The following is a 27,526-nucleotide window of genomic DNA, read 5'->3' as shown; positions in this document are numbered from 1 at the left end:
AGCCCACACGGGACAAATTAGGGCCTGATCTGATGGGTAGGTGTGCTAGGGGGTGACAGGAGGTGATTGATGGGTGTCTCAATGTGTGATTAGAGGGGGGAATAGATGCAAGCAATGCACTGGCGAGGTGATCAGGGCTGGGGTTTGAGGGCGTTCTGACGGTGTGGGCGGGTGATTGAGTGCCCTAAGGGCAGATAGGGGTCTAATCTGATGGGTAGCAGTGACAGGGGGTGATTGATGGGTAATTAGTGGGTGTTTAGGGTAGAGAACAGATGTAAACAATGCACTTGGGAGGTGATCTGACGTCGGATCTGCGGGCGATCTATTGGTGTGGGTGGGTGATCAGATTGCCTGCAAGGGGCAGGTTAGGGGCTGATTGATGGGTGGCAGTGACATGGGGTGATTGATGGGTGGCAGTGACAGGGGATGATTGATGGGTGATTGACAGGTGATTGACAGGTGATCAGTGGGTTATTACAGGGAAGAACAGATGTAAATAATGCACTGGCGAATTGATAAGGGGTGGTCTGAGGGCAATCTGAGCGTGTAGGCGGGTGATTGGGTGCCCGCAAGGGGCATATTAGGGTCTGATCTGATGGGTAACAGTGACAGGTGGTGATAGGGGGTGATTGATGGGTAATTAGTGGGTGTTTAGGGTAGAGAACAGATGTAAACAATGCACTTGGGAGGTGATCTGACGTCGGATCTGCGGGCGATCTATTGGTGTGGATGGGTGATCAGATTGCCCGCAAGGGGCAGGTTAGGGGCTGATTGATGGGTGGCAGTGACAGGGGGTGATTGATGGGTGGCAGTGACAGGGGGTGATTGATGGGTGATTGACAGGTGATCAGTGGGTTATTACAGGAAAGAACAGATGTAAATAATGCACTGGCGAATTGATAAGGGGGGGTCTGAGGGCAATCTGAGCGTGTAGGCGGGTGATTGGGTGCCCGCAAGGGGCAGATTAGGGTCTGATCTGATGGGTAACAGTGACAGGTGGTGATAGGGGGTGATTGATGGGTAATTAGTGGGTGTTTAGGGTAGAGAACAGATGTAAACAATGCACTTGGGAGGTGATCTGACGTCGGATCTGCGGGCGATCTATTGGTGTGGGTGGGTGATCAGATTGCCCGCAAGGGGCAGGTTAGGGGCTGATTGATGGGTGGCAGTGACAGGGGGTGATTGATGGGTGATTGACAGGTGATTGACAGGTGAGCAGTAGGTTATTACAGGGGGGATAGAGGCATACAGTACACAGGGGGGGGTCTGGGGAGAATATGAGGGGTGGGGGGTGATCAGGAGGGAGCAGGGGGCAGTTTAGGGAATAAAAAAAATAGTGTCGACAGATAGTGACAGGGAGTGATTGATGGGTGATTAGGGGGGTGATTGGGTGCAAACGGGTCTGGGGGGTGGGCAGGGGGGGTCTGAGGGGTGCTGTGGGCGATCAGGGGGCAGGGGGGAGAGATCAGTGTGATTTCGTGCAGACTAGGGTGGCTGCAGCCTGCCCTGGTGGTCCCTCGGACACTGCGACCACCAGGGCAGGAGGCAGCCTGTATAATAGGCTTTGTATACATTACAAAGCCTATTATACGCTTTAATTATGCGGACGTGTATTCCTCCGCACGCCGGCGCTGCTAAGTGGCCGGCGAGCTGGAGGCTAAATCCCCGGCCATCGATCCCCGGCGGAGGATCGCGTCACGGATGACGCGATCGCTCCACCCATGCTCGTACAAGGACCGCCGCCTCTGTGCATGCGGCGGTCCTTGCGGGATCCACTTTCCGGCCGCCCCTGTGCAGTGGGCGGTCGTTAAGTGGTTAAAGAGTACCTATTTTATAATTTTTAAAATGTTGGGGACGTCTATACTGAAAATGTGTAAACGTTTAAATTCATACATATGAAATGCACATTTAATCCAGAAAAAATACACTTTACATTTATTTTTTTTTCCTATGTCGCTGTCACTTTCAGTAGGCAATTAAAATCTGACACAGCTGACAGGTTTTGGACTTGTACATTTCCTCACAGGGATTCTCAGGATTTTCTTTATTTTCAAAAGCATTTGCTGAATTTGCTGAATGGCTGTTGCTCAGCCCAACTGCCAAAATAGTGTGCAAATGAGTAGGAAGGCTGGCTGGTATCTCTGTATAGAGCCTTTACAGGGATTGCTTTTGTAAAGAATTAATTAAATACTGAGAATCCCCCATGAAGAGATGGACCTGTCAGATCTGTCATAATTGTACAGCTCACTGCAATTGAAAGCAACATAGGAAAAAGGTAATTTATAGTGCAGTTTACCCAGGAAGAAACATACATCTTATATGTGTTTTTGAATTTTACAAATCTTCAGGATAGTGGGCCTTTAATGTAAAGTCTATGTCAGAGCTGCAAGGGTTGGCAGGTGCCAGCAGCAGGAAACTTTACATTAATGCGGTGTGATACAATGTGCTGGAAGCATCCGATCTGATGCAAAGTCTGCAGCATGTTACCACTTGAGCCGTGCTTACTGCGCACATCATGCAGTAATGCAAGTCATTGGGCGATGCAGGCAGTGTGCATGATGAGAGAGCAATGCGGTGCACACGCATGGACTGACATGAATCCCAGTGACGTACTTCCTGCCCAGCAATGAGTATGTCACTAGCTAGGGGGTGGGTAAATGCATATGACCCTGTTGCCGCACCGTAGTTCAGGGTCATGTGAAGCTTTATATTTGCTGTGCGATGCAATATTCCCACAAATCCAGTGTAAAATCATCCTAAACATAAATTATAAAATAGGAACTCTTTAAGTTCTGCGTTTACAGTGAGGGTAACTAGCGAATTAGGAGAATTGTTTGCCCATCACTAATTATAATAAATCTGGGGAACAACTATTTTTTTTATACAGCCTGAAACTGCCTTCCAAGAAGAGAACATTTAGCAAGGACTTTTCTGGTTCTAAATGGATCCAACAGATCCTTTAAAGACAGGGGGCCATATGCAATTAACTTTTTCTCCTGCCTTTTCTCCTAGGAGATAATTTTTTATCAACTGTTTCAAATCATTTTTCAGCACTTTGCAATTGAAAAAATGCCAAAAGTAGGTGAAAAAGTACTGTCAAAATTATTCTGAGTATTTTCTTGCTTGCTGGTGGCTTAAAATGAATTTTATTAATAAAGTGTGAAAATGTCAACGAGGAGAAAACTCCGGAGAAAAAGTGAATTGCATAGGGGCCAGGGTCCCATATGCAATTCACTTTTTCATCTGAGTTTTCTCCTAGGAGATGATTTTTCATTTTCGATTTAAAATAACTTTTCAGCACTTTTCAACTAAAAAAGTACCAAAAAGTAAGTGAAAAAGAACCATCTAAATTAATTTGAGTATTTTCTTGCTTTCTGGTGGATTAAAATGGATTTTATTGACAAGTTTAAAATTATCTCCTAGGAGAAAACTCAGGTTAAAAAGGGAATTGCATATGGGCCAGGGCCACCAACCTATGGGGTATTGGAAACGTTGCGGGCTGTGCCACGGGACTGTTGTTTGGACCCAAATCTATTCCTCCCTGTACTGTGAACTTATGTCTCTCAATCTATGGCTCCTTTCGGCACATCACTGTTTGATCACTAAGTGCATGTGATTGTATTCAGTGACGTAAACAGAAAGGTTCTGCTTATCTAGAGGGCATTGGCTTCCAGAATCAAGCAGTGGACACACAACTGCAGTTATTTTTAAGAAATAAATGCATTTAGACATTTTTGAAAAATCCCGGAATTATTTTGAAGGCGTACCATCGTTTTTTGTTGAATTAGCATTCATGATATTTGGCTTTAACCAAGCTGTTCTGCACTTGCTTTCACTTCGGTTATCAGCTAGTATGGCACACTATGATAAATTGTTGCAATAGAAGGGAGTGCACGGCACCTATATAGATTAACACTGTTTGTTCTATTTGACTCACTGAAAACCAAATATAGAGGAAACCTATTTGAGAGTAATTCTTTGTCTGGAGTTCAGACTACTCAGACATGGCAGCAGATACTCGTTCCTGCTTGTTTCTCTATATCGTCTGCATTCTGTATCTTGCCACGTTAGCAGAGAGTGGAAACGTACTGGTAATTGCTCAGAACACTGACACTTGGCTTGACATGCGACCTATGGTGGAGAAAATCCAACAGGATGGACACGAGGTAGTGCTGGTGATTCCCAGGGATAGGACGGTTATGGCTTCTGCTGAGGGAATAACAGTGAAGATGTACAATGCACCCCTTCTCGAATCTGGACTGCGTATAGACTTGGAACCTCAAACTGGCCTGTCTCTGATGGACAAATTACTCAGCACTCTTAACACACAATATAAAAGAATGAAGTACACTGCGTCAGTTTTATCTCAAACCTGTCAGGATCTCCTGGCTGACCAAGAGTTATTCAGGTTCTTGGAAAGAGAGCATTTTGTTATTGCTGTCATGGATCCTTTTTTTCCTTGTGGTCCCATCCTCGCAGAGGACCTCCATCTCCGATCCATTTACTTTCTCTCATCAATACCCTGTGACTGGGACATCAGAGCCATTAAGTGCCCACAGGGATATGACTCTCATTTAAACCAGGATCAGGTGGGCTTTGTGCAGCGTTTGAAAAGTTTTTTCATTCACTCTTTAGAGTTCTTTGTTTGCCAGCAAATAGAGACAGAATATAGTGCAATGGCCTCTCACTTCTTACATAAAGAAGTGAAGTTACTTCAACTCTTAAGTCAGGCTGAACTATGGCTCTACAAATATGATTTTATACTGGAGTCTGTTAAACCTTTGATGCCAAATATGTTCTTCGTTGGAGGACATAGCTGTGCAAAAAAGAAAAAAGTGAATCAGGTAAGAGAATATCTGCATTTTTTAAAGTGAAACTGAAGTAAAGATAAACTTATGAGATAATGAATTATATGTGTAGTACGGATAATAAATAGGACATTAGTAGCAAGTAAAAGAGTCCCATATTTTTATTTTCAGTTATATAGCTTTATTTTTAACACACACAGTTGAGGTTTGGAATCCACACTCAACCTTTTAAACTGTAAAGTAAGCAAAACGAATGACCCTTTCAACTTTCCTGTAGTAAAGCCTTAAATCAAGCTGTCTCTCGCTGTTTTTTGGCTGTTCAAGATTCTATTTGCTCTTTAGAAAACAGGACTGACTTTAACAAGCTGTGGACAAACACAGTGAAGCTCTTTTGCATAGATAACAACTTACGTTTTTTTTAACTCTTCCTATACTGGAAAATTAGAAAATGAAAGGGGGCGCCATGTAATTTCTTAGTATGGCTGCTATCATATGTGTAAGGGCCCGTTCAGACTGCACGCGTTTCCAGCCGCGTTTTGAAAACGCGTGCAGGAGGCCGACACGCACGACATCAGACAGTGCATAGAGTGCATTGTCTGATGTTCACACTGCATGCGTTCCGGACCTGTGTGGTCCGGGAACGCATGCTGCACGCAGATTTTGTCAAAACGCGCGGCTGTCCCATTCACTTTTCAGTGATGGGATCAGCAACGCAACGCACACAAACGCGGATGGAGTGCGTTTGTACGCGTTGCGGTCCGCACGCGTTCCGCACGCGTGGCCATCCGCATTTGTGATCTGAACGGGCCCTATATGTTTATCTTATCATGTCAGACACACCACTTCAAGTTTACTTTAAAGGACCACTATCACGAAAATTGAAAATTTTAACCACTTCCATTCCTTCGGGAGGAGAATCTACATCCCTGCAAAACACCACTTTACCTTGCAGGGACATAAATACTCGTCCCTTGCTGCCGCGCACTCCCGCTCGCTCCCGTGCTTGTTCGTGTCACCAATCGTTACAGGGGAGATGAATGAATGGGAATTGACACAGTCCCCGTGTCAAAGATCGCCAGCATCAATGAGATGCCGCAATCATTTGTAACTTCCGAAGTAACCGAAGTAACCAGGGCCGCCATCAGAAATTTTGGGGCCCCTCACACATCATCAGGCCTGGGCCCCCCCTCCCTGGGCCCACCCACTGGTTGCTATGCCCGCCCACTAGCCACCCCAACCCCGTGTGCGAAGTGCTCTGTGGCGAAAAATGTGTATGGCTCCGACACTGAAGAAAGCGGCATGCACAGCGTGATGCGGCAAAAAGTGGGCGTGACCATGCCATGTTGTGGGTGGAGCCAAATACTAGCAAAATACAGGTAGTCCCTGGTTAACAAATGAGATAGAGACTTGTAGGTCCGTTCTTATCCTTTATCCGTTCTCATTTGTCCCCCTCTTTTCTTCCTGTGCCTCTTTTGTCCCCCTAGGTCTCACCTCAGTTTGTGCCTTTTTTGTGTCCCTCTGTGTGACCTCATGTTCCCGTCTCATCTCTTTTCTCCCTGTGCCTCTTTTGTCCGCCTCTGTTCCCCCTGTGCCTCTTTTATCCCCCTGTGTTACCTCTTGTCCCTTTCTGTCTCAGCTTGTCCCCCTGCCCCAGGCAGGTATAGGTGCCCCCAGTATAGGTATCCAGGCATAGGTGCCCCCAGTATAGGTAGCCAGGTATAGGTTCCCCCAGTATATGTAGCTAGCTATAGGTGGTGCCCCAGTATAGGTAGCCTGGTGTAGATGCCCCCATTATAGGTAGCCTGGTATAGCTGGTGCCCCAGTATAGGCCAGCAAGACCAGTATAGGTGCACCAGTATAGGTATTCAACTATAGGTGGTGCCCCGTATAGGTAGCCTGGTATAGTTGCCCCCAGTATAGGTAGCCTGGTATGGGGAGTGCCCCAGTATAGGTAGCCAGGTACAGGTGGTGCCCTCAGTAAAGGTAGCCAAGTATAGGTGGTGCCCCAGTATAGGTAGCTAGGTATAGGTGGTTCCAGCCCCAGTATAGGTAGCCAGGTATAGGTGGTGGCCCAGTATAGGTAGCCTGTAGCCAGATATAGGTGGTGCCCCAGTATAGGAAGGGAAGTTCGCTGTAGCGGGTTCACTCATCTGCTCCCCACATTCAAGCGCTGATGTCACTCTTCACTCAGTGCTGGTTAGTGAGCCACAGGCCCGCAGCCAGCACATGCGGCCCTTCCTGCGCTTTAAGGGGGGGCAGGGCCCCCAGAAGTCCTGGGCCCCTCACTGCAGTGTCAGTTGTCCCCCCCCCTGATGGCTGCCCTGGAAGTAACATAGCCATGCATTACTTTCTATTCACGTACCTACTAGTACGCAAATAGGAAATAATGTGCGAGGATATTTTGTGGCCAAATAATAAAGTGACACCTACATACATTTATTTTAATAAAAAGACCCATACTTACATTTAAAATTAACTCCTCCCTTCCCACACTCTCCCATAGTACCCAAATATAATTTTTGCATAAAAAAATGACAGTAAAAAAACAAAACAAATAATTACCTTAGGGACTGAACTTTAATATGTACAGTATGTCAAGGGAGTATGTTACTGTTATATTTTAAATGATGGGCTTATAATGAGTGATGGATGCAAAATTGAAAACATGCACCTTTATTTCCAAATAAAACATTGGCGCCATACATTGCACTAGGGAAATATTTTATTTTTGCAGTAACTGAGACAAATGGCCAAATAAAATGTATAGGCAGGGCCGGCCCGCTCATGAGGCGGGGTGAAACTTTTGCCTCAGGCGGCAAAATTCCAGGGGCGGCACCCGCCCGTCCGTGGGTGCGGGGAGCCGGCCGCCGAGCTGGAGGGGTAGCTGGCAGGACGGGGGTATTGGGCCTAGCGGCGGGGAGGGGGGTCGGACCCCCCCCTCCCTCGCCTGGGTCCCCCGTGCTCCGCTCCCCTCCAGCCTTAAATACAAGCAGCCGCTATGTGTAAGAGGCACGGGCGGGTAGGACTCACCTCTTCCTCGTTCCAAGCGTGCGCTCCACTGACGTCACTTCCTGCAGCGTTGCAGGAAGTGACGTCAGTGGAGCGCACGCTTGGAACGAGGAAGAGGTGAGTCCTACCCGCCCGTGCCTCTTACACATAGCGGCTGCTTGTATTTAAGGCTGGAGGGGAGCGGAGCACGGGGGACCCAGGCGAGGGAGGGGGGGTACGGCCCCCTCCCCGCCGCTAGGCCCAATACCCCCGTCCTGCCAGCTACCCCTCCAGCTCGGCGGCCCCCCAGAGCGGGGGGGGGGGGGGGGGGGGGTGGCGGTGGCGGCGGAATTTTTTTTTTGCCTCAGGCGGCAAATAGTCTAGGGCCGGCCCTGTGTATAGGTTTTACCCACAGTAGAATGTTTTATTTTAAAACTATGGCTGAAAATTGAGAAGTCAGCCCTCCTCCAGTCCTCCTCCTTTCTCCTAAACTTGCTGCAGCCCACGGGGGGGGGGGGGGGGGGGGGGGTGTTAAGGGGGGCTGATTAGTTCACAGCTGGGGCTGAAGCCTGGGTAAGCCCCAGCGTGGCGCCGCCATTGCATGTATCAAAAATAGAAAAGGAATCCAGGAGCAACTTCGCCACTTTGAATTTAAAGCGGACTCAAACCAAACATTTTTTTAATTAAAAATATTTTGTTGCAACACTCTGACACATACAAAGATAAATAAACACTCCTTCAAGCCTATGAGCACTTCAGTGCATGCTTTTCACCCTCCTCTTTGCATAACTAGGGTTATAGAGGTGGCAGCCATTAGCATTACCTCCTTTGCTGGACACCATCTACTCCACCAGTTTGCTGGATTATTTCCCGGCAATATGAAAGGAAGGGAATGGTTTCTCTAATAAATGTAAAATATTTTATATTTGTCACCATGCAGCTGAAAAAAGGCTGCCATTTATTATTATAATTTAGAAAATGCACGGAATGAGAGACAGCGTTTCACCAGTAAATGCATGTAATGAGAGACAATCTTTCACCAGTAAATGCACGTAATGAGAGACAGTGTTTCCCCAGTAAATGCATGTAATGACAGACAGCCTTTCACCAGTAAATGCATGTAATTAAAGACAGCGTTTCACCAGTTAATGCACGTAATGCGAGACAGCGTTTCAACAGTGAATGCACATAAGAGACAGCTTTTCACCAGTAAATGCATGTAATGACAGACAGCCTTTCACCAGTAAATACATGTAATGAGAGACAGCGTTTCACCAGTTAATGCACGTAATGAGAGACAGCGTTTCACTACTGAAAAAAAACGAAAAGCACTCCTATAGTGCATTAAAACTTTCAATCAAATTCACGCAATATCAAATTGCACTTACATAGTCCATGTCTTTAAAATCAGCGTGTTATTGGGCCCAACGATCAATGTCCTCAGCCGCTGTATGGCCAGGACACACGGTCGCTCCGATGCGCATACTATTAAGCGCTACTTATTTAAACGCCTCCCGAGGGCCCCTACGGCACCTGAAGAAGGCGTGGAACGTCGAAACCGGTAGTGACGTAGAGGCTGTTAAGTGTCACGGCCAAGCCCCCTCATCCCCTCCTTGCCACACCGCGTTCAGCGCAGATACATGGGAGCGGCCGCGTGTCCTGGCCAGACATCAGCTAGGGAGATTGATCGTTGGGTGGCCCAATTACAGGCTGATTTTAAAGACATGGACTATGTAAGTGCAATTTGATATTGCGTGAATTTGATTAAAAGTTTTAATGCCCTATAGGAGCGCTTTTCATTTTTTCTCTTTTCTGTGCATACAAGTATTAGTTCCACCCAGAGAGAAGCGGCTCCATAGTGCACCAACAAAAGAGATTTTATGTGTACACAGCCATTGAGTTAGATAGTTAGCGCAAGACATTGCTGATTTCTTGAGCGTTTCACTACTAAATGCACGTAATGGCCGACAGCCTTTCACCAGTAAATGCATGTAATGAGAGATAGCGTTTCACCAGTTAATGCACATTATGACAGACAGCCTTTCACCAGTAAATGCACATAATGACAGACAGCCAGTGTCCCCAGTATAGGTAGCCAGGTGTATATATGTACCCAGTATATGTAGCCAGGCTGGTGGTGGTGGGCTGGGGGCCCCAGGGCAGCTCAAGCCTGGCTGGTGGTGGGCTGGAGGCCTCAGGCCTGGCTGGTGGTCTGGGGTCCCCAGGACAGCTCAGGCCTGGCTGGTGGTGGGCTGGGTGGAAGGCCTCAGGCCTGGCTGGTGGTGGGCTGAGGGCCCCAGGGCAGCTCAGGCCTGGCTGGTGGTGGGCAGGAGGCCTCAGGCCTGGCTGGTGGTGGTGGGCTGGGGGCCTCAGGGCAGCTCAGGCCTAGCTGGTGGTGGGCTGGGCAGAAGGCTTCAGGCCTGGCTGGTGGTGGGCTGGGGGCCCCAGGGCAGCTCAGGCCTGGCTGGTGGTGGTGGGCTGGGGGCCCCAGGGCAGCTCAGGCCTGGCTGGTGGTGGGTTGGAGGCCTCAGGCCTGGCTGGTGGTCTGGGGGGCCCAGGGAAGCTTAGGCCTGGCTGGTGGTGGGCTGGGCAGAAGGCCTCAGGTCTGGCTGGTGGTGGTGAGCTGGCGTCCCCAAGGCAGCTCAGGCCTGGCTGGTGGTGGTGGTCTAGGGGCCCCAAGGCAGCTAAAGCCTGGCTGATGGTGGTGGGCTGGGGGCCCCAAGGCAGCTCAGGCCTGGCTGGTGGTGGTGGTCTGGGGGCCCCAAGGCAGCTCAGACCTGACTGGCGGTGGGCTGGGCGGAAGGCCTCAGGTATGGCTGGTGGTGGTCTGGGGGCCCCAACGCAGCTCAGGCCTGGCTGGTGGTGGTGGTCTGGGGGCCCCAAGAAAGCTCAAGCCTGGCTGGTGGTGGTGGGCTTGGGGCCCCAGGGCAGCTCAGGCCTGGCTGGTGGTGGTGGGCTGGGGGCCCCAGGGCAGCTTAGGCCTGGCTGATAGTGGGTTGGGCAGAAGGCCTTAGGTCTGGCTGGTGGTGGGCTGGGGGCCCCAAGGCAGCTCAGGCCTGGCTGGTTTTGGTGGGCTGGGGTAAGCGGGTCACTTTTAGGTAAGCGGGTCACTTTTGTTTATTTTTCTGTTTTTTCATCTGTCACTTCTATCTTATTTTCTTTCTTTCTGTCTTCTCTTATAAATATTGATTAAAGTTTCCTCTGTTGCTGGCCACCACTCTGCCGCTCGTTCGCTGCCTGCCGGGAGAAGCCACTGCACGTCTCTCCTTCTTCTGCTGGCTTATCGCTGCCAAGTTTGAATTGCATAGGACTTCTTGACTCTTTATTTCCAGGCATCCTGTTCTAGTTTTGCTGTTGCTCCTGTGATCATTGCCCTAAATTTCATACCTAATTTCAACCATGTTTTAGCTGTTGCAATTATGACTCTAGAATACTTATAGGAGGGTTCATGGTCGACTGACTGCAAGGCACCAGGGCCAGTTCTCTCATGAAGCAAGGTGAAAAACTTGCATCAGGCACACATATTACAGGGGCAGCATGTTTGTACTGTGTGTTTAGACTTACAGCATGCAGTCAGAGTAGGAGAAGAAGCGAGAGGAGAGCGAGCGAGTTGAAGAGACCATCATTGGGGAAAAGCATCTTGTTGTGCTATGTGAGGAGTCTGACAGTAAGTGAGGACGGGGAGGCAGGAGAGCAGCAGTGTTTCATTTGACTTGCACAGTAGAAGGGGGGATGTGGCACCTATGTCCTGACTAATGAGGAATGGAGGGCAGCCGACTGGTTGAGGGTGAGCAGTTTGTCACAGACTCGCAACCAGCCAGTCAGCCAGAGTTGAGGTGCAGCATGTCATGTCTCAAGTTGTTGCATCTGACTGAGAACATTAAGTAAGTAGAGTAAATTGTTGGATGTTGTGCGATCATTTCAAATTGGAAAGGGGGGGGGGGGGTGCATCCTCATAAGTTTGCCTCATAAGGTGCATCCTCATAATTTTGCAGCAAAAAGTCTACAACAGGCCCTGCGAGGCACCCAGGCCCTGTGGCTGCGAAGCTATCCTAAATAATCGCCACTTATGGGGGTTGATTCACAAAGGTTACTTATTTTTCACCTTAACTGTAAGGAGGGCTAATGCAGGAGATAAACAAAGAGATAATTTATGAGATAAATTGATAAGGCGAGCTAAACCATTAGTTATGTCAAATAAGGGGAGCTAAACCATGAGTTATGTCAGACAAGGAGAGCTAACCCATGAGTTATGCCAAATAAGGAGAGCTAAACCATGATTTATGTCAAATAAGGAGAGCTAAACCATGAGTTAAGTTAGATAAGGAGAGGTAAATCATGAGTTAAGTCATTTAAGGAGAGATAAATTGTGAGTTAATAAATAAAGTGGGATAATATAACAGAAAAGCTTTGTGAATCAGGCCCATGGTGTTTAACAGTTGGTATGAGGTGTTCGTGTTGATATGCTGTGTTTAGTTTTTGCTAAATGTGGTGCTGTACATATGGTTAAACTTTGGTTTACCTTCCAAATGACATTGAGCCATATCCTATAAACCTTTTTCCTGAGTTTTCTCCAAGGAGATATGCACAGCTTTAGAACTGAAATGGTGTCCTTTCTTCATCTGATGAAGTAGATACATGCTCTGTGTATGTCTGTTTTTAACTGTAAGTTTAGACTGTGGATGTGCATGTCACTGCTAGGTCTTTACCCTTTCAAGAAACCTTGCTGTATTCTATCCTGATCAAAGATTGTAAATTATTAAAATCTAGCAGACTCTTGTTAACAAATTCAGCTTAATGACTTTTTTTTTGCATTAGATGTCCTTTATCACAATGATGGTAATACACAGTACAAAGTATTATTTTTTTTCATTAAAAACACACATTAGCTCTCTCTTCCATTACCAGTCCACACTTAGATTTGCATGTGGAAATAAGCAAGATAATATTTTAGAGACATAAAACTTGCTTGGTGTAACCAGTTTTTATATAGGTAAATAATAATTTATACAGATATGTACATTGGGCTAAAAGAGGAACATTAGAACAGGGAGAGGGACAAAGGCAATTGCTTATATATGAGGGACAATTGTAAACTATGGACCAATGTCTTGGGCTGACTCTGAATGGCAGAATGATTATCTTCAAGGTTGAGTTTTGTATAATTTAACCACCTCGCCACCCGGGTACAGTATAGCTACGCTCCTTTGGACTTTTCCCCACCCGGAGCGTAGATATACGCACCCCCCGCCGCTGCCGTCGCTCTCCGCACTCGCACGTGCGCGCCTCCGCCCGCTCGCCGGGAGATCAATGAATGGGAAAAAACATTCCTGTTTTTGCTCTCTGCCCCCCAGCAATGATCGGTTGCTTCTATGAGAAGCAGCGCGATCATGTTAAAAAAAAAAAAAAACTTTTTCCCAGCCTCCCTGAACTTCCTGCAAGTGTACGTCCTACGCTTGCAGGACGCATTTACAAAAAATTACTGTGCCCATCTTGTGGCCAAAAAGTAAAACTACACCCAAAAACATTTTTCATATACAAATACATTATAAATTAACTCATGAACTCCCACACTCCCCAATTGTTACCATTTTTTTTTTTTTGGTAATAAAAAAAAATTACAATAAAAACAAAACAAAAACAAAAACATAAATAGTTACCTTAGGGACTGAACTCTTTAAATATTTATATCAAGAGGGTATAACACTGTTACTTTATAAATTATGGGCTTGTAATGAGGGATGGACGCAAAACTGAAAAAAATGCACCTTTATTTGCAAATAAAATATTGGCGCAAAACATTGTGATAGGGACATAATTTAAATGGTGTAATAACCGGGACAAATGGGCAAATAAGTTACATGGATTTTAATTACAGTAGCATGCATTATTTAAAAACTATAATGGCTGAAAACTGAAAAAGAATGATTTTTTTCCAAATGTTTTCCTATTTTCCCATTAAAACACATTTACAATAAAATAATTCTTGGCATAATGTCCCACCTAAAGAAAGCCTAATTGGTAGCGAAAAAAACAAGATATAGTTCATTTTATTGCGATAAGTAATGATAAAGTTATAGGCGAATGAATTTAAGGAGCACTGAAAGGTTAAAATTGCTCGGATACTGAAGGGGTAAAACCCCTCAGTTGTGAAGCGGTTAATATGCACAGCCTTCTTTTCAAAGGACAATGGTCGTTAGCTTATCATACATATAGTTATGGTTTTCAACTTGTTTTTAAAGCTTGTGCAATGCTGAACTCAGAACTTCATCTCTGCTCTAGAAGATAAGCAGCAGCATAATAACCTTTAAAGAAAAACATTTCTTTGTTACCACTGATACAAATCCTGCAATAAATATGCAGTGTGTCTACTTCCTGCTTTAATAGGAGCAATGCTGTAAGAACTGTAAGGGTGTCCCAGCTACTACTTCACTCCCTTCACTTCCTCCAATAAAGGGGCCCACCCTTCAGATCAGGTGTTTTTGTGGTTACAGTTGTAATGGGTGTGAGGATCAAGATGTCCACACTTGAGGGTCACCAGGGGTAAGCAAGGGCGTGATCATTGGGTGGGCTTATCCATTTTGGATTGAATTCAAATTGACCACCTATTAAATCATGGAAAGTTCCTTTTTATATTGCTTTAGCGTTTATTAAAAGTTGTTTTTTCTTTCTTTGCATTTTTCATTGCCAGGCTTTTATTAGATTCCCCCTCTTTAAAGCGTGAGACTGGTCCCTATGTTAATAAGCTATGTCCTATAGATTTGCATTAACAATTATCCACTATTGTATGTATTGTCTATCACAGATTGGTCGCGCTTTATCCTATAGTTTGTTATCAACGCTTCCAGGTCATTAGCACTGATTTATTCCCATGATGTGTATTTAGTGGTCAAAGTTCATTTTGTAAACAACTTTGAACTCAGACGACAGTAATGTGCATTCTGAGCCTTGGATTTCACCATGAACACCTGGAGTCTGTGCTTCTGTGCTATCGGGTTCCTTTTCTTCACAGCATTTACTGTAACTGAAGGTGGCAAGTTGCTTGTTTTACCTCTAGATGGAAGTCCTTGGCTTGCCATGAGAAAATTGTTGAAGAATTTGTCCCAAAGAGGTCACCAGATTGTTTTGGTGGTCCCTGAAGTTCATATTCATGTGACGAAGGTAGAGAATGTCACAATGAAATTGTATCCAGTGCCTTACCGTAAAGAGCTAATTAGTTCCATGATCACAGAAACTGGAGGTCACACATTTCAGAAAAGGACAATTCTAGAGAATGTGAAGGTAATGTACGAAAGTACGGTAAATTTCACCAACTTTGCCGTCCTTCAGTGTGAGACTCTCCTTGGAAATGATGGCCTTATGAAGTATTTGGAGGACTACAAGTTTGATGCTATGTTGAATGATGCAGTCTACCCTTGTGGTGAGATTGTTGCTGAACATCTTTCTCTTCCTACCGTATCTTTCACAAGGATGGCTTTCTTTGGGGCAGACCTGGAAGCAACCCAGTCTCCTAACCCACCTTCATATGTTCCAAGATTTTTCTCTGAGTATACAGATCACATGGACTTTAAGCAGACAGTGAATAACTTCATATTAAGTTATATTGAGTATATAGTGTGTCGCATATTCTATGCTCCTTATGCCCGCTTGGCTTCAGATTTCCTGCAGAGGGAGGTCACAGTTTTGGATCTGTTTGGCAGAGCTTCTGTTTGGCTTTTTAGATATGACTTTATATTTGAATTTCCAAGACCTATTATGCCTAACATGGTCCTAATTGGAGGCATTAATTGTGCGCATACAGCTCCTCTGACTCAAGTAAGTACAGAGATTTATTTCAGAAGCTTCAGTTTTCCAGTTGCTACTAATATTGTATTGCTAATGGTAGTTTGTAAAAATCAAGGATTTATTCTAATATGCACCTTCAACTTTATGATTCTACTCCAGCATATTCTGATTCCACTTGCATATAAGTCAAATGTTTTTGCTCATCATTTATACAGGGGTGGACCTACCATGAAGCCACCTGAATCACCTGATTCAGGCAGCAAAACCTAGGGGGCGAGTTTGGACAAACAGTTTGTGCTCTCCCACCCACCTTCCCACTATCCTTCTCACCCACGCATCCTTGAATCCCTGTGCTCAATCAACCGATGGCACCTGCTGCACTTCCCTATGACATCATAAGGCATGCAATGGTAAAACCCCATCACCAGCAAGAGATCACCGTGGCCAGTCAGAGGGGAAGTTTTGGCATGCAACCAATCAGGCAGGGGTGCTGTCACCAGACTGGCTAATTACAGCCGCCCACTGCTCCTTTTGCTAACTGGCGCTGATGGTCTCATGGACGGGACTGCGGCACCGTCATTGGGCCAATCACTGCACTCGATCAGTAGCAGTGATGTGACATTTTTGGTATGTGTGGAGGAAATCTCCACAAATTCCATGCAAATAGTATCATGGCCCAGATTTCAACCAGCGCCGACCAAGCCCTATAAGGCAGGAGCACTATCATTAGATATACATTATACACTACTTTTTAATCTTGTTCAACTATATATAAACTATGAGGTGTGGTGCTGAAAAGATTTGAATGCAATTAAATGGAGTGCTTGCACACTATATAGATGTGGTAAGACTGCACAAAACATTTTTACCAGATTGCTGTATGGGTCCCCACTAAAGATGAGCGTCAAATCTTGCTTTCCATACAAATTTCCACTGGGTTAAAACTGAGCTAATCAAGCTTAATAGCTGTGGTTTATTTGGCTGTCTGCTGGTTAAATATAAGAGTGTACAGTGTGCAAGTAATTCCTAAAGCAGGCTTTCTCAATCAGGATTCCCTGGAACTCCAGGGTCCCTTGAGGACATTGAAGGGGTCCCTTGGCATTTTCCCTCCGATGAGAGTGGCCTCAGTTGGTGAGGTGAACAAGTAACTTCTTTGATATAATAAGGAGCACAGAAATGCAAAACAGTATGTAAGTAAGGCAGTATAATAAAGAAGCCTATTATAGGGGAGCACTATATAACACTAACACTGGCTACTATAATTGGGAGCACTTTAGAGGACAAACATGGGATGGGGGCAAAACAAGGAGGCTGTTATAGCTACAAAAAAGTTTTTCGCCACACTTTCTTTTAAAGTGAATGGGAACCGCATTTAAAAAAATGAGACAGATACTTACCCAAGGAGAGGGAAGGCTCTGGGTCCTATAGAGCCTTCCGGGTCCTCTCCTGGTCCCCTCGTTCCAGTGCTGGCTCGCCCGGTAGCAGTATTTGACTAAATTAGACAAATACTGCTTTACCCGGCCAAAGGAGGCTACAGAAGTCTTCAGGGAGTCCGAGTGCTCCTGAAGAAGGGCGGCCCTGTACTGCGCTTGCGCAAGCACGCTCTATTGCACGCTCACAACACCTGTGCAGTATGGAGCTGCACGTCTTTGGGAGGACTCGGCTCCCGAAAACTTCCAAATACCCCTTCGGCAGGGGATTGGAACGGGGGGGGGGGAGGAGCCAGCACAGGATAGAGAGCACCGAGAGAGGAGACGGAAGGCTCTATACAACCCAGAGCCTTCCCTCTCCTTAGGTAAGTATTTGCTTCATTTTTTTTAACTGCGGTTCCCATTCACTTTAAAGACAATGTCTCCTGCAAAATAAATCTCTCATCCCCCCCCCCCTCCCCCCTTAGTAATGCAGGGGTTTCCTGAGATCTGAAAATAATTTGGAGAATTCCTCCAGGGTGAAAAGAAGAAAGACTGTCCTAAAGGGACCAATTTCAGAACAATAAAAGTAGCTTCCGATAATGAATCCACAGTTATTATTTAACTGAAAAGCAAAGTCCATTAGTACTTGTTGATAAAGAATCATGCTGTTATGGGGCATACAAGGATAGATAGTAACAGTGTGTATAAAGGTATTTCAGGATACAGACTCTGGATACAAACATGAATACTCTGACGCTCTGCAGGAGTGCTGTTAGACTTTCCCTGATTTTGGTGGCACTGAGGTTGGCTCAAGGTGGGAATGTGCTAGTTATTCCACAGGATGGAAGCCACTGGCTCAGCATGAGAAACCTGGTGGAGAAACTGAGCCAAAGAGGCCATGAGACTGTTGTGGTTGTTCCTGATATCAATTTTCACTTTAAGAATTTAGATCAATTCAATGTGAAGACTTTTTCGGCTCCCTACAGCAGAGAATTTATGGAATCAATACCAAAGAGCTTTGGATTTAATGTGTTTCAGCATCGTGCTATCCTGCAGAAGGTTAAGTCTATGTATAACATGTTTGTAAATGTAAGCAATCAAGCTATAGGTGCCTGTAAGGGCCTTCTCTCAAATGACACTCTTATTAAGTATTTGGAAACACGTAATTTTGATGTTATGTTGACTGATCCCGTCTTTCCATGTGGAGAGATAGTAGCTGAACACTTATCAGTTCCATCTGTGTATTTCTTAAGAGGTGTTCTGTTTGGAATTGACCTGGAAGCCACCCAGACTCCCACCCCACTTTCATATGTACCAAGACCCTTCTTTAATTTCACTGACCACATGACTTTTGATCAAAGAGTGAAGAATTTTCTAATGAGATGTCTAGAATTGATTTTTGGCCATTCATTCTATGCACCATATGACCAAATGGCATCTGAGTTCCTGAAGAAGGAGGTCAGAACTGTACATCTTTATAGCCGGGCATCCATCTGGCTCCTCAGAGTTGACCATATATTGGAGTATCCAAGACCATATATGCCGAATGTGGTACTTATAGGAGGAATCCACTGCATCAACAAGAAGCCTCTCAAACAGGTTGAAAATGTGTTTTTTTTTTGTCTGTTAAAAGCCTTAGCCATTCAATAGCAGCTGTGCTGTTGTAGCAAGCCAAAGGCAAACATAATTACTTTGATTTCTTGAACAAAGTAAGCTTTAACAACTGAACTAAAATGAAAACCCTGCTTTGATGGGTGGTGACATATAGAAAAACTGATTCTTGTTATTTTGGGCTACATACATAACTTGTACATGAGGTAATGTCAAATGACTAATACTGATTGTGGTTAGATCATCAACTGTATATCTATACACACTCTTGTCTTGGGCTAACCCTGCCAAGGGGAGTAGCAATCTGGTAGGTACCCACTCCTATGTATGATTGTATACAGTGCAGTCGATTTGATGCTAGTGCAGAGTTTTTGTAAAATGATAAATAGCTTCCAATAAGCACTGCAAATGATTATAATGCTACAGTTAAAGGTTCCTAAAATGTGAGCTTCTGAGTCAGCCATGGCAAAGAGCTAAGTTCAATGTCAGAGGTCCATGTAGAGAAGAATGATTGTATAATTGTGGGCCAATGGAGAGCTCAAACCTGTCCTTAAAGCCAATGGTGGCAATGCACATGAATCCACAATTATATTGTGAAACAGAAGTGCTTAAAGAGACACTGAAGTGAAAAAAAAATGATATAATGATTTGTATGTGTAGTACAGCTAAGAAATAAAACATTAGGAGCAGAGACATAAGTCTAATTTTTTCCAGTACAGGAAGATTTAAGAAACTCCACTTGTTATCTATGCAAAAAAAGCCATTGAGCTCCACGACTTTCAAAGTCACAGAGAGCTCTGTCTTCTGAAGCTTATTATATCAAAAGTCCGTCAATGTCAATAGTTCACAAGACTGCTCTGTAAAAACATTTAGAATGCTGAGTATTGTGTATACTAGAAATATTAGAGAATGATGCAATGTTTTAATAAAAATACTTTATAACTGAAAATAAAAATATGAGAATATTTTCTTTGCTACTAATCTTCTAGAAATTATCCGTACTACACAACCAATTCATTATATTAAAAAAAAAATTCAGTGCCTCTTTAACTACCTAACGACCGCGTCACGCCAATGGGCGTAAATGCGGCAGCAGCCTCAGGACTGCCTAACGCCAATTGGCGTCAGGTCCTGGAGCTGGCTACTGCAGGAGATCACGCGCAGGTGTTGCGCGCATCTCCTGCTTGAGGGGCGGAGCTCCGCCCCACCTTCAGTCTCAAATCGCCACTCGGGAGACTGTTAGACGCCGTCTAATTACTTTGTACAGTGCTGCGATCTGCAGACACGGCTGTCCCCTACAGAGTGTCGGCGGTGATCCGCTGTCATAGGCTGAAGACTATGACAGCCGATCACAGTGATTGGCTACCGGGGGGAGGGAGGGTTCGGTGTGGGGGAAAAAAAATAAAAAGAAAGAAATTTATTTGAAAATAAATAAAATAAATATTTATAAAAAGTAAATAAACACTGTGGGGGGATCAGACCCCACCAACAGGAAGCTCTGTTGGTGGGGAGAAAAGGGGGGGGGGAATCACTTGCATGCTGAGTTGTGCGGCTCTGCAGCCTGGCCTTAAAGCTGCAGTGGCCTATTTCACAACACATAGCCTGGTCTTTAGGGGGGTTTACCACTGCAGTCCTCAAGTGGTTAATAAAAGCTCAAATTTTTTTTCTTACTTTGAAATTATTTTTATCTCTTTATAAAGTAAAATTTGCAGTGAAACTATGCAGTGCAAATCAGCTTGCTCCCAAGTGATGACTGCTCAATTCCTCCTTTCTAATGGCTCATGTTTGTCTTTTCTAGCAGAGCTGTCAGCAAGAGTAATCAGAAGGGAGAGTTGAGAAGTGTTCAGGTGGGAGACAACAGCAGTCAGGCTAGACTGAGCTACATTAGACAGTTGTTGTAGTAACATTTTGCTGCACTTTTGAAGTGACTCTATAGAGAGGAGGAAAAGGAAAGAATTCCCAGGGTAAGAAACAGCAACTATAGTTTAACTCTAGTTCACATTCCTGGAATGTTCATTGTTATTATGTTAGTAAAAACAAAAGTTTGCTTTCCTAAAACAGAAAGAATTTGCGATAATTCAGGTTGGAGTGAGCTCGAGATGTCTCCCAGGCACCACTGCTGAATATATGCAAATTAACCATTGTACCCTTAGAAGCTAAACACACCTCCAGAACCGCTGGAATGCAATGATGTGTCAGCTTGTTAATATGTACAGAGCCATAATAATCCAACATGCATACAGACTGTTTCGGATTGTTTGATCCTCATCAGTGCATGGCATGGATTAATTTGGCTCTATGGAGTAGGGCTTGTAAATCCGAGAGGCACAGACTAACCAGCAAGCTCATGGTGACCCAGAACTCATTGGGGTGTGTAAGGGACTACAATGGTCCTAAAAGCCCCCTTACTATTATTATGTTAGTAAGGGGGCATATGGGCCTGTGCTGTTACTCCCAATTTTCATACTTGATGCAGCTGTTGCACAGAAACTCCTTCTGGAAAGTCAGTAATATGACCCAGAAAGCTGTGGTACAAAGAATTGAGTTGCCAGGAGAGTGAGAGATGCTTCCTTAGCACAGATCTATCACTTGACCTCAAACACCTTCTCCTCTCCCGATAAAGAAGATTAACTCTTTGTGACCAATGCTACAGCTGAAATTGTACAGAGTTCCATTGTGCCGAGTGTGTAATAAAGTATTTAACCTTTCCCCAATCTCTGTAGTGTGTTTATAAAAGCCACATGTACCACTGCCCTGCCTACAATTAGAAACCATTTATCACTGCCCTCACTGCTCTTATTTAACATTTTCATAATGACCATTAGGGCTTAAACTACTGCTGATTCAGGACATATAACTGTGGACCGATTTGCTTGGACTCACTAAGCGTCACTAGAAATGGCAGCTGTACCTTTTCAGCTACAGTAGCGAAAATCATCCTAACTATGGGGAAAATCACGTTACATTACATTGCTTATCTGTCTGTATTTTCTAAATTTCTAGATTCAGAAGCCATACCCTGTACTCTAGTGCGATTCAGGTCATTTGGGCATGGGGATTGGCAAGAGTCTAATAGATGCCAGTGTAAATTATTGGGAATCGAACGCCCAGGTTGGGCACCTCATGCGGATGTTAGCCAATCGGCTACTGCATAGGAAATGATGGTTGCAGCCGATTGTAGACAGTTGGCTACAACTAGCAGTCATTATGGTGACAGAATTATGGATAGGAATTACAGGGGGAGGCTAGTGTTAGGCATTAAATGAGTGGATTAGTTTTAGGCACCAGGAGCAGAGGGTTCGTGTAATAATGGGGGCCGGTTAGTCACTAGTAAAATATTGGTAATGTAAATGACCAATAATTTTACTAGCGGCACCACCCATTGTACTTACTCCTCTAGAGAGCCACTACTGCAAGCAAAATCTAGCAAAGGACCTTATTCTTCTTGATCCTTATTATTAGATTATACTCACCTTGACAGATTGCTATAGTCCCAGCACTTCTGCAGTTTATCCCTTCTGCATAGTAGACCCCAGTGCTGTACACTGGATTACCTACTTTTTAAGTCCTTTTAATAATTTGACAAACCCTGTCTGTTTATGTGGTAATGCAAATTATCTTTTTCTTTTCATCTAGCTTTTACATTTTCTATGTCAATCCACACATAAGATGGGTCCTGGGCCAGGCAGTAAATGTTAGCAATGCAAAGAACAATATGACAACCCTTATATTAGCAAGAAGGCTTATACATATGCAAACAGCATTCTCATAGGTAGGCAGGGGCAAACCCAGGATTTTTAAGGGGGATTGCTGAAAGGTCCAGAAGTACTTATGTTCCCCGAGTGCTTCAGAATACAGGTGGCTCCATACTGCCCATGCACAAAAGTGCGCTGGCATATTACGGAGCTGCCTATCTTTGGAAGTACTGAAGGACACGAGTGTTTCTGAGGGCATCTGGAAGCAGCAAATTTGAACGGGGGACAGCGCTGGAACAACTCCCCGAGAGAGGAACGGGAGATAGACTTAGTTTGGACTATTCAGTGGAATATGCCACATAGTGTCACATAGCGCAAGTGATACCCATATGATGCAGGGATATATGCATCTGCGGAAGATGGTGGCGCTATATAAATACTAAATAATAATAATTTGCCTCACCAGGATTGCAATTTTATTTAGCTTTCCTGTATGACAAGAAGACACAGACACCCAGCACTAGGGGAAGAGGGAAACAAAGGTGAATGAGGGAGGGCTGCTGCACACCAAGAGTGCTTCTGAGCGGTTTTCAAATCGACAGTGATTTGGAAAGCGTTTGGCTAATGTTACCCTATGAGGGTGTTCCCACAGCAGCGTTGTGATTTTTTTCAAAATCGCAAGTATACTGCATGTAGCATCTTTTTGAGCGATTCATTCAGAAATCGCTCTGAAAATCGCTTCACAAAATCGTACTCTCAAATTGCTAGCGATTGCTATTGTGATTTTGTCGTGCACTAGCCCAGAGAGAGGAGGAGCGGAGAGAAATTGAGAGTAGCCTGAGATGGAGCAGAGAGGTCATCTGTATAGCAGTCCTACATCACACAGAGGCTACTTGCCTGTAATATGACTCCTGTCCCTGCCAGTCTCTCACACAAGTCAGAAAGCAGCCTGGTCTAGGGACTGCCAAAAACTTTTCAACTTGTTTAACACCTTATCAGCACATGCAGCCATTATAACATAGGGGAGAGACCAGACAGATTTTTGCCCACAGACCCTCCAGGTAGGCTCTGCATCATGCTGTGTATATTTACCAGCTTGGCTGTCCTCTAATTGCACTTTTATCAGCTAGCCTGGTGGTTCAAATTGCCTTACAACAACAAACCTGAATACACCAGACACCAGAGCAGCCCTAAATCACTGAATGAAAGGCGGCCTGGGGGGAGATTGCCCCTTACAATAGTGAAAGAGCTGAGTTTTTCCCACAGACCCTGCAGGAGGCAAGCCTCTGTATATTTACCAGCTTGCCCGCTTCAGCGATTTCAGGGAATTTTTTTTTTAAAGATACAGGAGTCTCAGGGGGGATTCCATACATCGGTAACCCCATCTAAATGCGCCAGTGAGGAGGGGCAAACAACCGATCTGACTGCAAAAGGTCTGCTAAACCAATAGTTATCCATGGCTTAGTGGATAGCACTCCCACCTTGCAGCGCTAAAGACCCAGGTATGAATTTCAACCACAACACTATATGCATGTAGTATGTGTGTTTTTCCCGTGTTTGCATGGGTTTCTTCCACATCCAAAAAAGCAGACAGATAAATTGATTGGTGACCTCCAGAACTGACAAAGTATGATAGAGATCAGATTGTTAGCTCTTCTGAATAACAAACAGTGACATGATTATATACTCCGTAACGTACTGTAGAAGATGGTAGTGCTATATAAACATATAGTAATACTAATGCTGGGAATGCAGGATACATTTTAATCTGTTTTTTCAATCGATTTGTTTTTCCGCTCGATTTCCCGCTCGAATCTCTTATCTTTTCTTATCAATTTCCATTCACTTCTTTCAGAAATCAAGCAGTAAAACGAACAAAAGTAAGATTGGACATGTCGGAAATTATCTATCTAACCATTTATCTGCCTAAAAAACGCAGGGTGTATTCCTAGCATAAGAGCTTTACATTGCTTTAGTAATTCATTTACAAAGTTTGTATTTGTAGGGTTGCCAGATATTGGGAAATCTTGTTTATCTGAAAATTTGAACTAAAAAGCAAAGGTCATTGTGTCCTAGCTGATAAAGAATTTGTGCACAGGACACTCATATACATTCATAGCTCTGTATAACAGCGTTTTTGGTAAAGTTTCTTGGTTTTGCTGTGGACAAACATGAATACCAAGGTATTCTGCAGGAATGCTATTCAATTTATACTCTTTTCGGCGGCACTGAGGTTCGCTGAATGTGGAAAGGTGCTGGTTATACCGCAGGATGGAAGCCACTGGCTAAGCATGAGAAGCTTGGTGGAAAAGTTAGACCAAAGAGGCCACCAGATTGTTGTAGTTGTTCCTGATATCAATTTTTATTTTAAGGACTTAGATCAATTCACTGTGAGGACTTTTGCTGCTCCCTACAGCAGAGAATTTTTGGACTCCATAGTAAAGGACATGGTGTCTGATGTGTTTGAACCCAATAGTATCCTGCAGAAAGCAAAGCATACGTTTGACCGGATGTTCAATATGAGCAGTTACGTCGTAACTGGTTGTGAGAATCTTCTTCACAATGATACTCTTATAAAGTATTTGGAAACAATCAGGTTCGATGTTATGCTGAGTGATCCTGTCTTTCCATGTGGAGAGATAATAGCTCAATTCTTCTCTATCCCGACTGTCTTCTTCATGAGAGGGGGCCTGTTTGGAATTGATTTGGAGGCAACCCAGACACCCAGTCCACTTTCCTACGTGCCAAGATTTCTTACTGCATTTACTGACAGAATGACTTTCAATCAACGAGTGAAGAATGTTCTAATGAAGTCCTTTGAACTGATCTTATGCCATGTTTTCTATGCTCCATATACCCAAATAGCATCAGAATTTCTGCAGAAGGAGGTCAGAGTTTTAGACCTTTACAGCAAAGCTTCAATCTGGCTTTTGAGACAGGACTATGTTTTTGAATTTCCAAAACCATCTATGCCAAACATGGTTTTTATAGGAGGAATTAACTGTGTAAACAGGAAGCCTCTGCACCAGGTAAAAAAAATGTTAGTGTGCCTATTAAAGCATACCTGAACTGACATTGTATATGATAGCATTAACATGGGCACATATAGTGCTAAGTGTATTCAGAACTTACCTGTGTAAATGAATGAAGCTGCTGTTCTCCTAAAAAAATCATATACATTACAAATGTTTAATCTGGCTGAGTAAACTCTGCTAATAACATTAGCGTGCTGGAAACTAAACACACTTAAAGAAAACCTGAACTGAAAATTAAAAGTCAAAATAACCATACACAGGTCATACTTACCTCCCGTGTAGACTACTCCTCAATCTCTTTCTCCTTTCCAGCTTCCTGTTTGTCCACTGTGATCAAGGGAATACTCTGTCCTCCATTTTGAAAATGGCCATTACCCCATAACAGCCTTCTGGTCAGCACACTGTTAAACTGTAACATCGCCCACTTGAGCCATAGGGAAACAGACATTACTTGGCACAGCAGTTGTCCTCTCAGCTATAACTGACAGAACCTGATAAATAACTGACAGCAACTGATATATTTCAGTTCTGACAATGTTGGGCAAGGTAACTATGTAATGTTTATTTGAAGTTACCTCATGTGTTTATTTTAAATAATTTTACTCAGTACAGGTTCCCTTTAAGGTGGCCATACATCTAGCTATTTTGTAATATTACTGACCATTGATCATTTTATCAAATTGGATGAAAATCAGTTTTGCAACATGTCTGCCCATCAATGAGTCAATCAATTTTGGGGTGAAATTGGGCAAATGCCTTCGATTGGACATGCTGGAAAATCTTGGTCAAAACTTCTCGATTGGGTGCGCAGCGATAATGGCATTTCATATCGCGATGACTGATGTATGTGATGGACCCCCAGCCGCTATACCCCCAATTGTAAAATGCCACCCCCCCCCCCCCCCCTTGGTGCCCATGCTCTGTAAATTCTCACCTGTCCCACTGGGGAGACTCCCGGTGTCATCTGCTGTCACTAAGTGCATGAACCATGTGGTACCAGTGGCATGTGTGTGATGTCACACATGTTTGATGTGGAGGTATATGGTACAGCACTCCCGGTAACAGGGGTGACAGCGGAGGATGGCAGGAATCATGCCTGAGGGATAGGTAACAATTTTCAGAACTCCCACAACTTATGTCCAACCCCTCTTCACACCCACACACACACACCTGTGTGTGCGTGCGCACGTACGCTCCCATGTGTGCATGCGCACACACGCACACACACACACAATGTTGTCCTACATTATTATCTCTGTCCCCATTCACAGCTCTGCTCCATTCCACATGTTGTACATTGAAGGGACCAGACCAAGCAGTACTGGTGTTGTTAAAATGCATTATTCCACCTTTTGTTGAAAAAAAAATGCATTGTTCCGGCTCAAAGTAACGTTGAAGTTTCGATTTCACCGTATTTTTAGCCATGTTTTTGCTTTCTGGTTTCCAAAATAGTTTTGTATAGTTAGGATGAAGATGATTTGATACATTTGATTTGTACATTGAATCTTGTTTTAGAAATTGGTCTTTGTTTTTCCAGACCCATTGTACATCTGCACTTTCTAAAACAAACTTTTTTTCACATCAGGACCTTCATACAGCACTCTTCTGCTACCTTTAACCATCCACCATACACTGACTTTACTTCATTGAATAATACTTACAGTAAAAGCAAATGTAAACATTTAGGCCTTGATTCACTAACCAGCACCAAGCCGGTTAGTGTGCCTTATCTGAGGTTAGTGTGCCTTATCTGAGTGAGTGTGCCTTATCAGAATCAGAATCAGAATCAGATTTTATTTCGCCAAGTACAACAGGGTTGTACCCGGAATTGGTTTTGGCACTACAGGGTCGGTCATGATACAGTAACACACAGCAGTACGGTAACAAACGTATGGTGCAAGGCACACACAGTGGTACAGTTACACAGTATGGTGCATAAGCTTACAGTAAAAAGAATAGGCAAGCATACAGTAGTAGGCATACAGTAGATACAAAAGATACATATAAGATTAGCCAAGGAGAAGGACCTGGGGGCAATCTGCTGCTGTCTATGGCACTCAAACGCTCTGCAGCGATAAATGAATCAGACGCCCCACAGTCAGACCTCGGTGCACGACAGAGTAAAAGAGAAGTAAAGAGGAAGAGAGAAAAGTTGAATCCCCATTGGTACTTGCTGGCTGGTTAGTGTCCTG

The 27,526-nt window shown here is 44.4% G+C and overlaps 1 protein-coding gene across 7 annotated transcripts in view; it reads left to right on the top strand.

The window, feature by feature from the left end:
• Positions 1-27,526, top strand: part of LOC137524864 (UDP-glucuronosyltransferase 1A1-like) — a 227,004-nt gene that overhangs the window by 135,469 nt on the left and 64,009 nt on the right. Inside the window, exon 1 of one of the 7 annotated variants that reach the window (XM_068245289.1) lies at positions 14,752-15,611. The exons of 4 other annotated variants lie outside the window; for them this stretch is intronic. In XM_068245289.1, coding sequence (XP_068101390.1) covers positions 14,757-15,611 — 855 coding nt within the window. In that variant the 5' untranslated portion in view covers positions 14,752-14,756. Of the gene's footprint in view, positions 1-14,751; positions 15,612-17,722; positions 18,593-24,440; positions 25,329-27,526 lie in introns of those variants that run through there. 2 more of the 7 variants (XM_068245287.1, XM_068245286.1) reach the window with 2 other exon arrangements.

The sequence above is a fragment of the Hyperolius riggenbachi genome, chromosome 7 (genome assembly GCF_040937935.1).
Source record: "Hyperolius riggenbachi isolate aHypRig1 chromosome 7, aHypRig1.pri, whole genome shotgun sequence".
NCBI classification, from domain to species: domain Eukaryota; kingdom Metazoa; phylum Chordata; class Amphibia; order Anura; family Hyperoliidae; genus Hyperolius; species Hyperolius riggenbachi.
The sequence above is the reverse complement of the archived record's forward strand: the minus strand, read 5'-3'. Positions and strand labels throughout refer to the sequence as shown.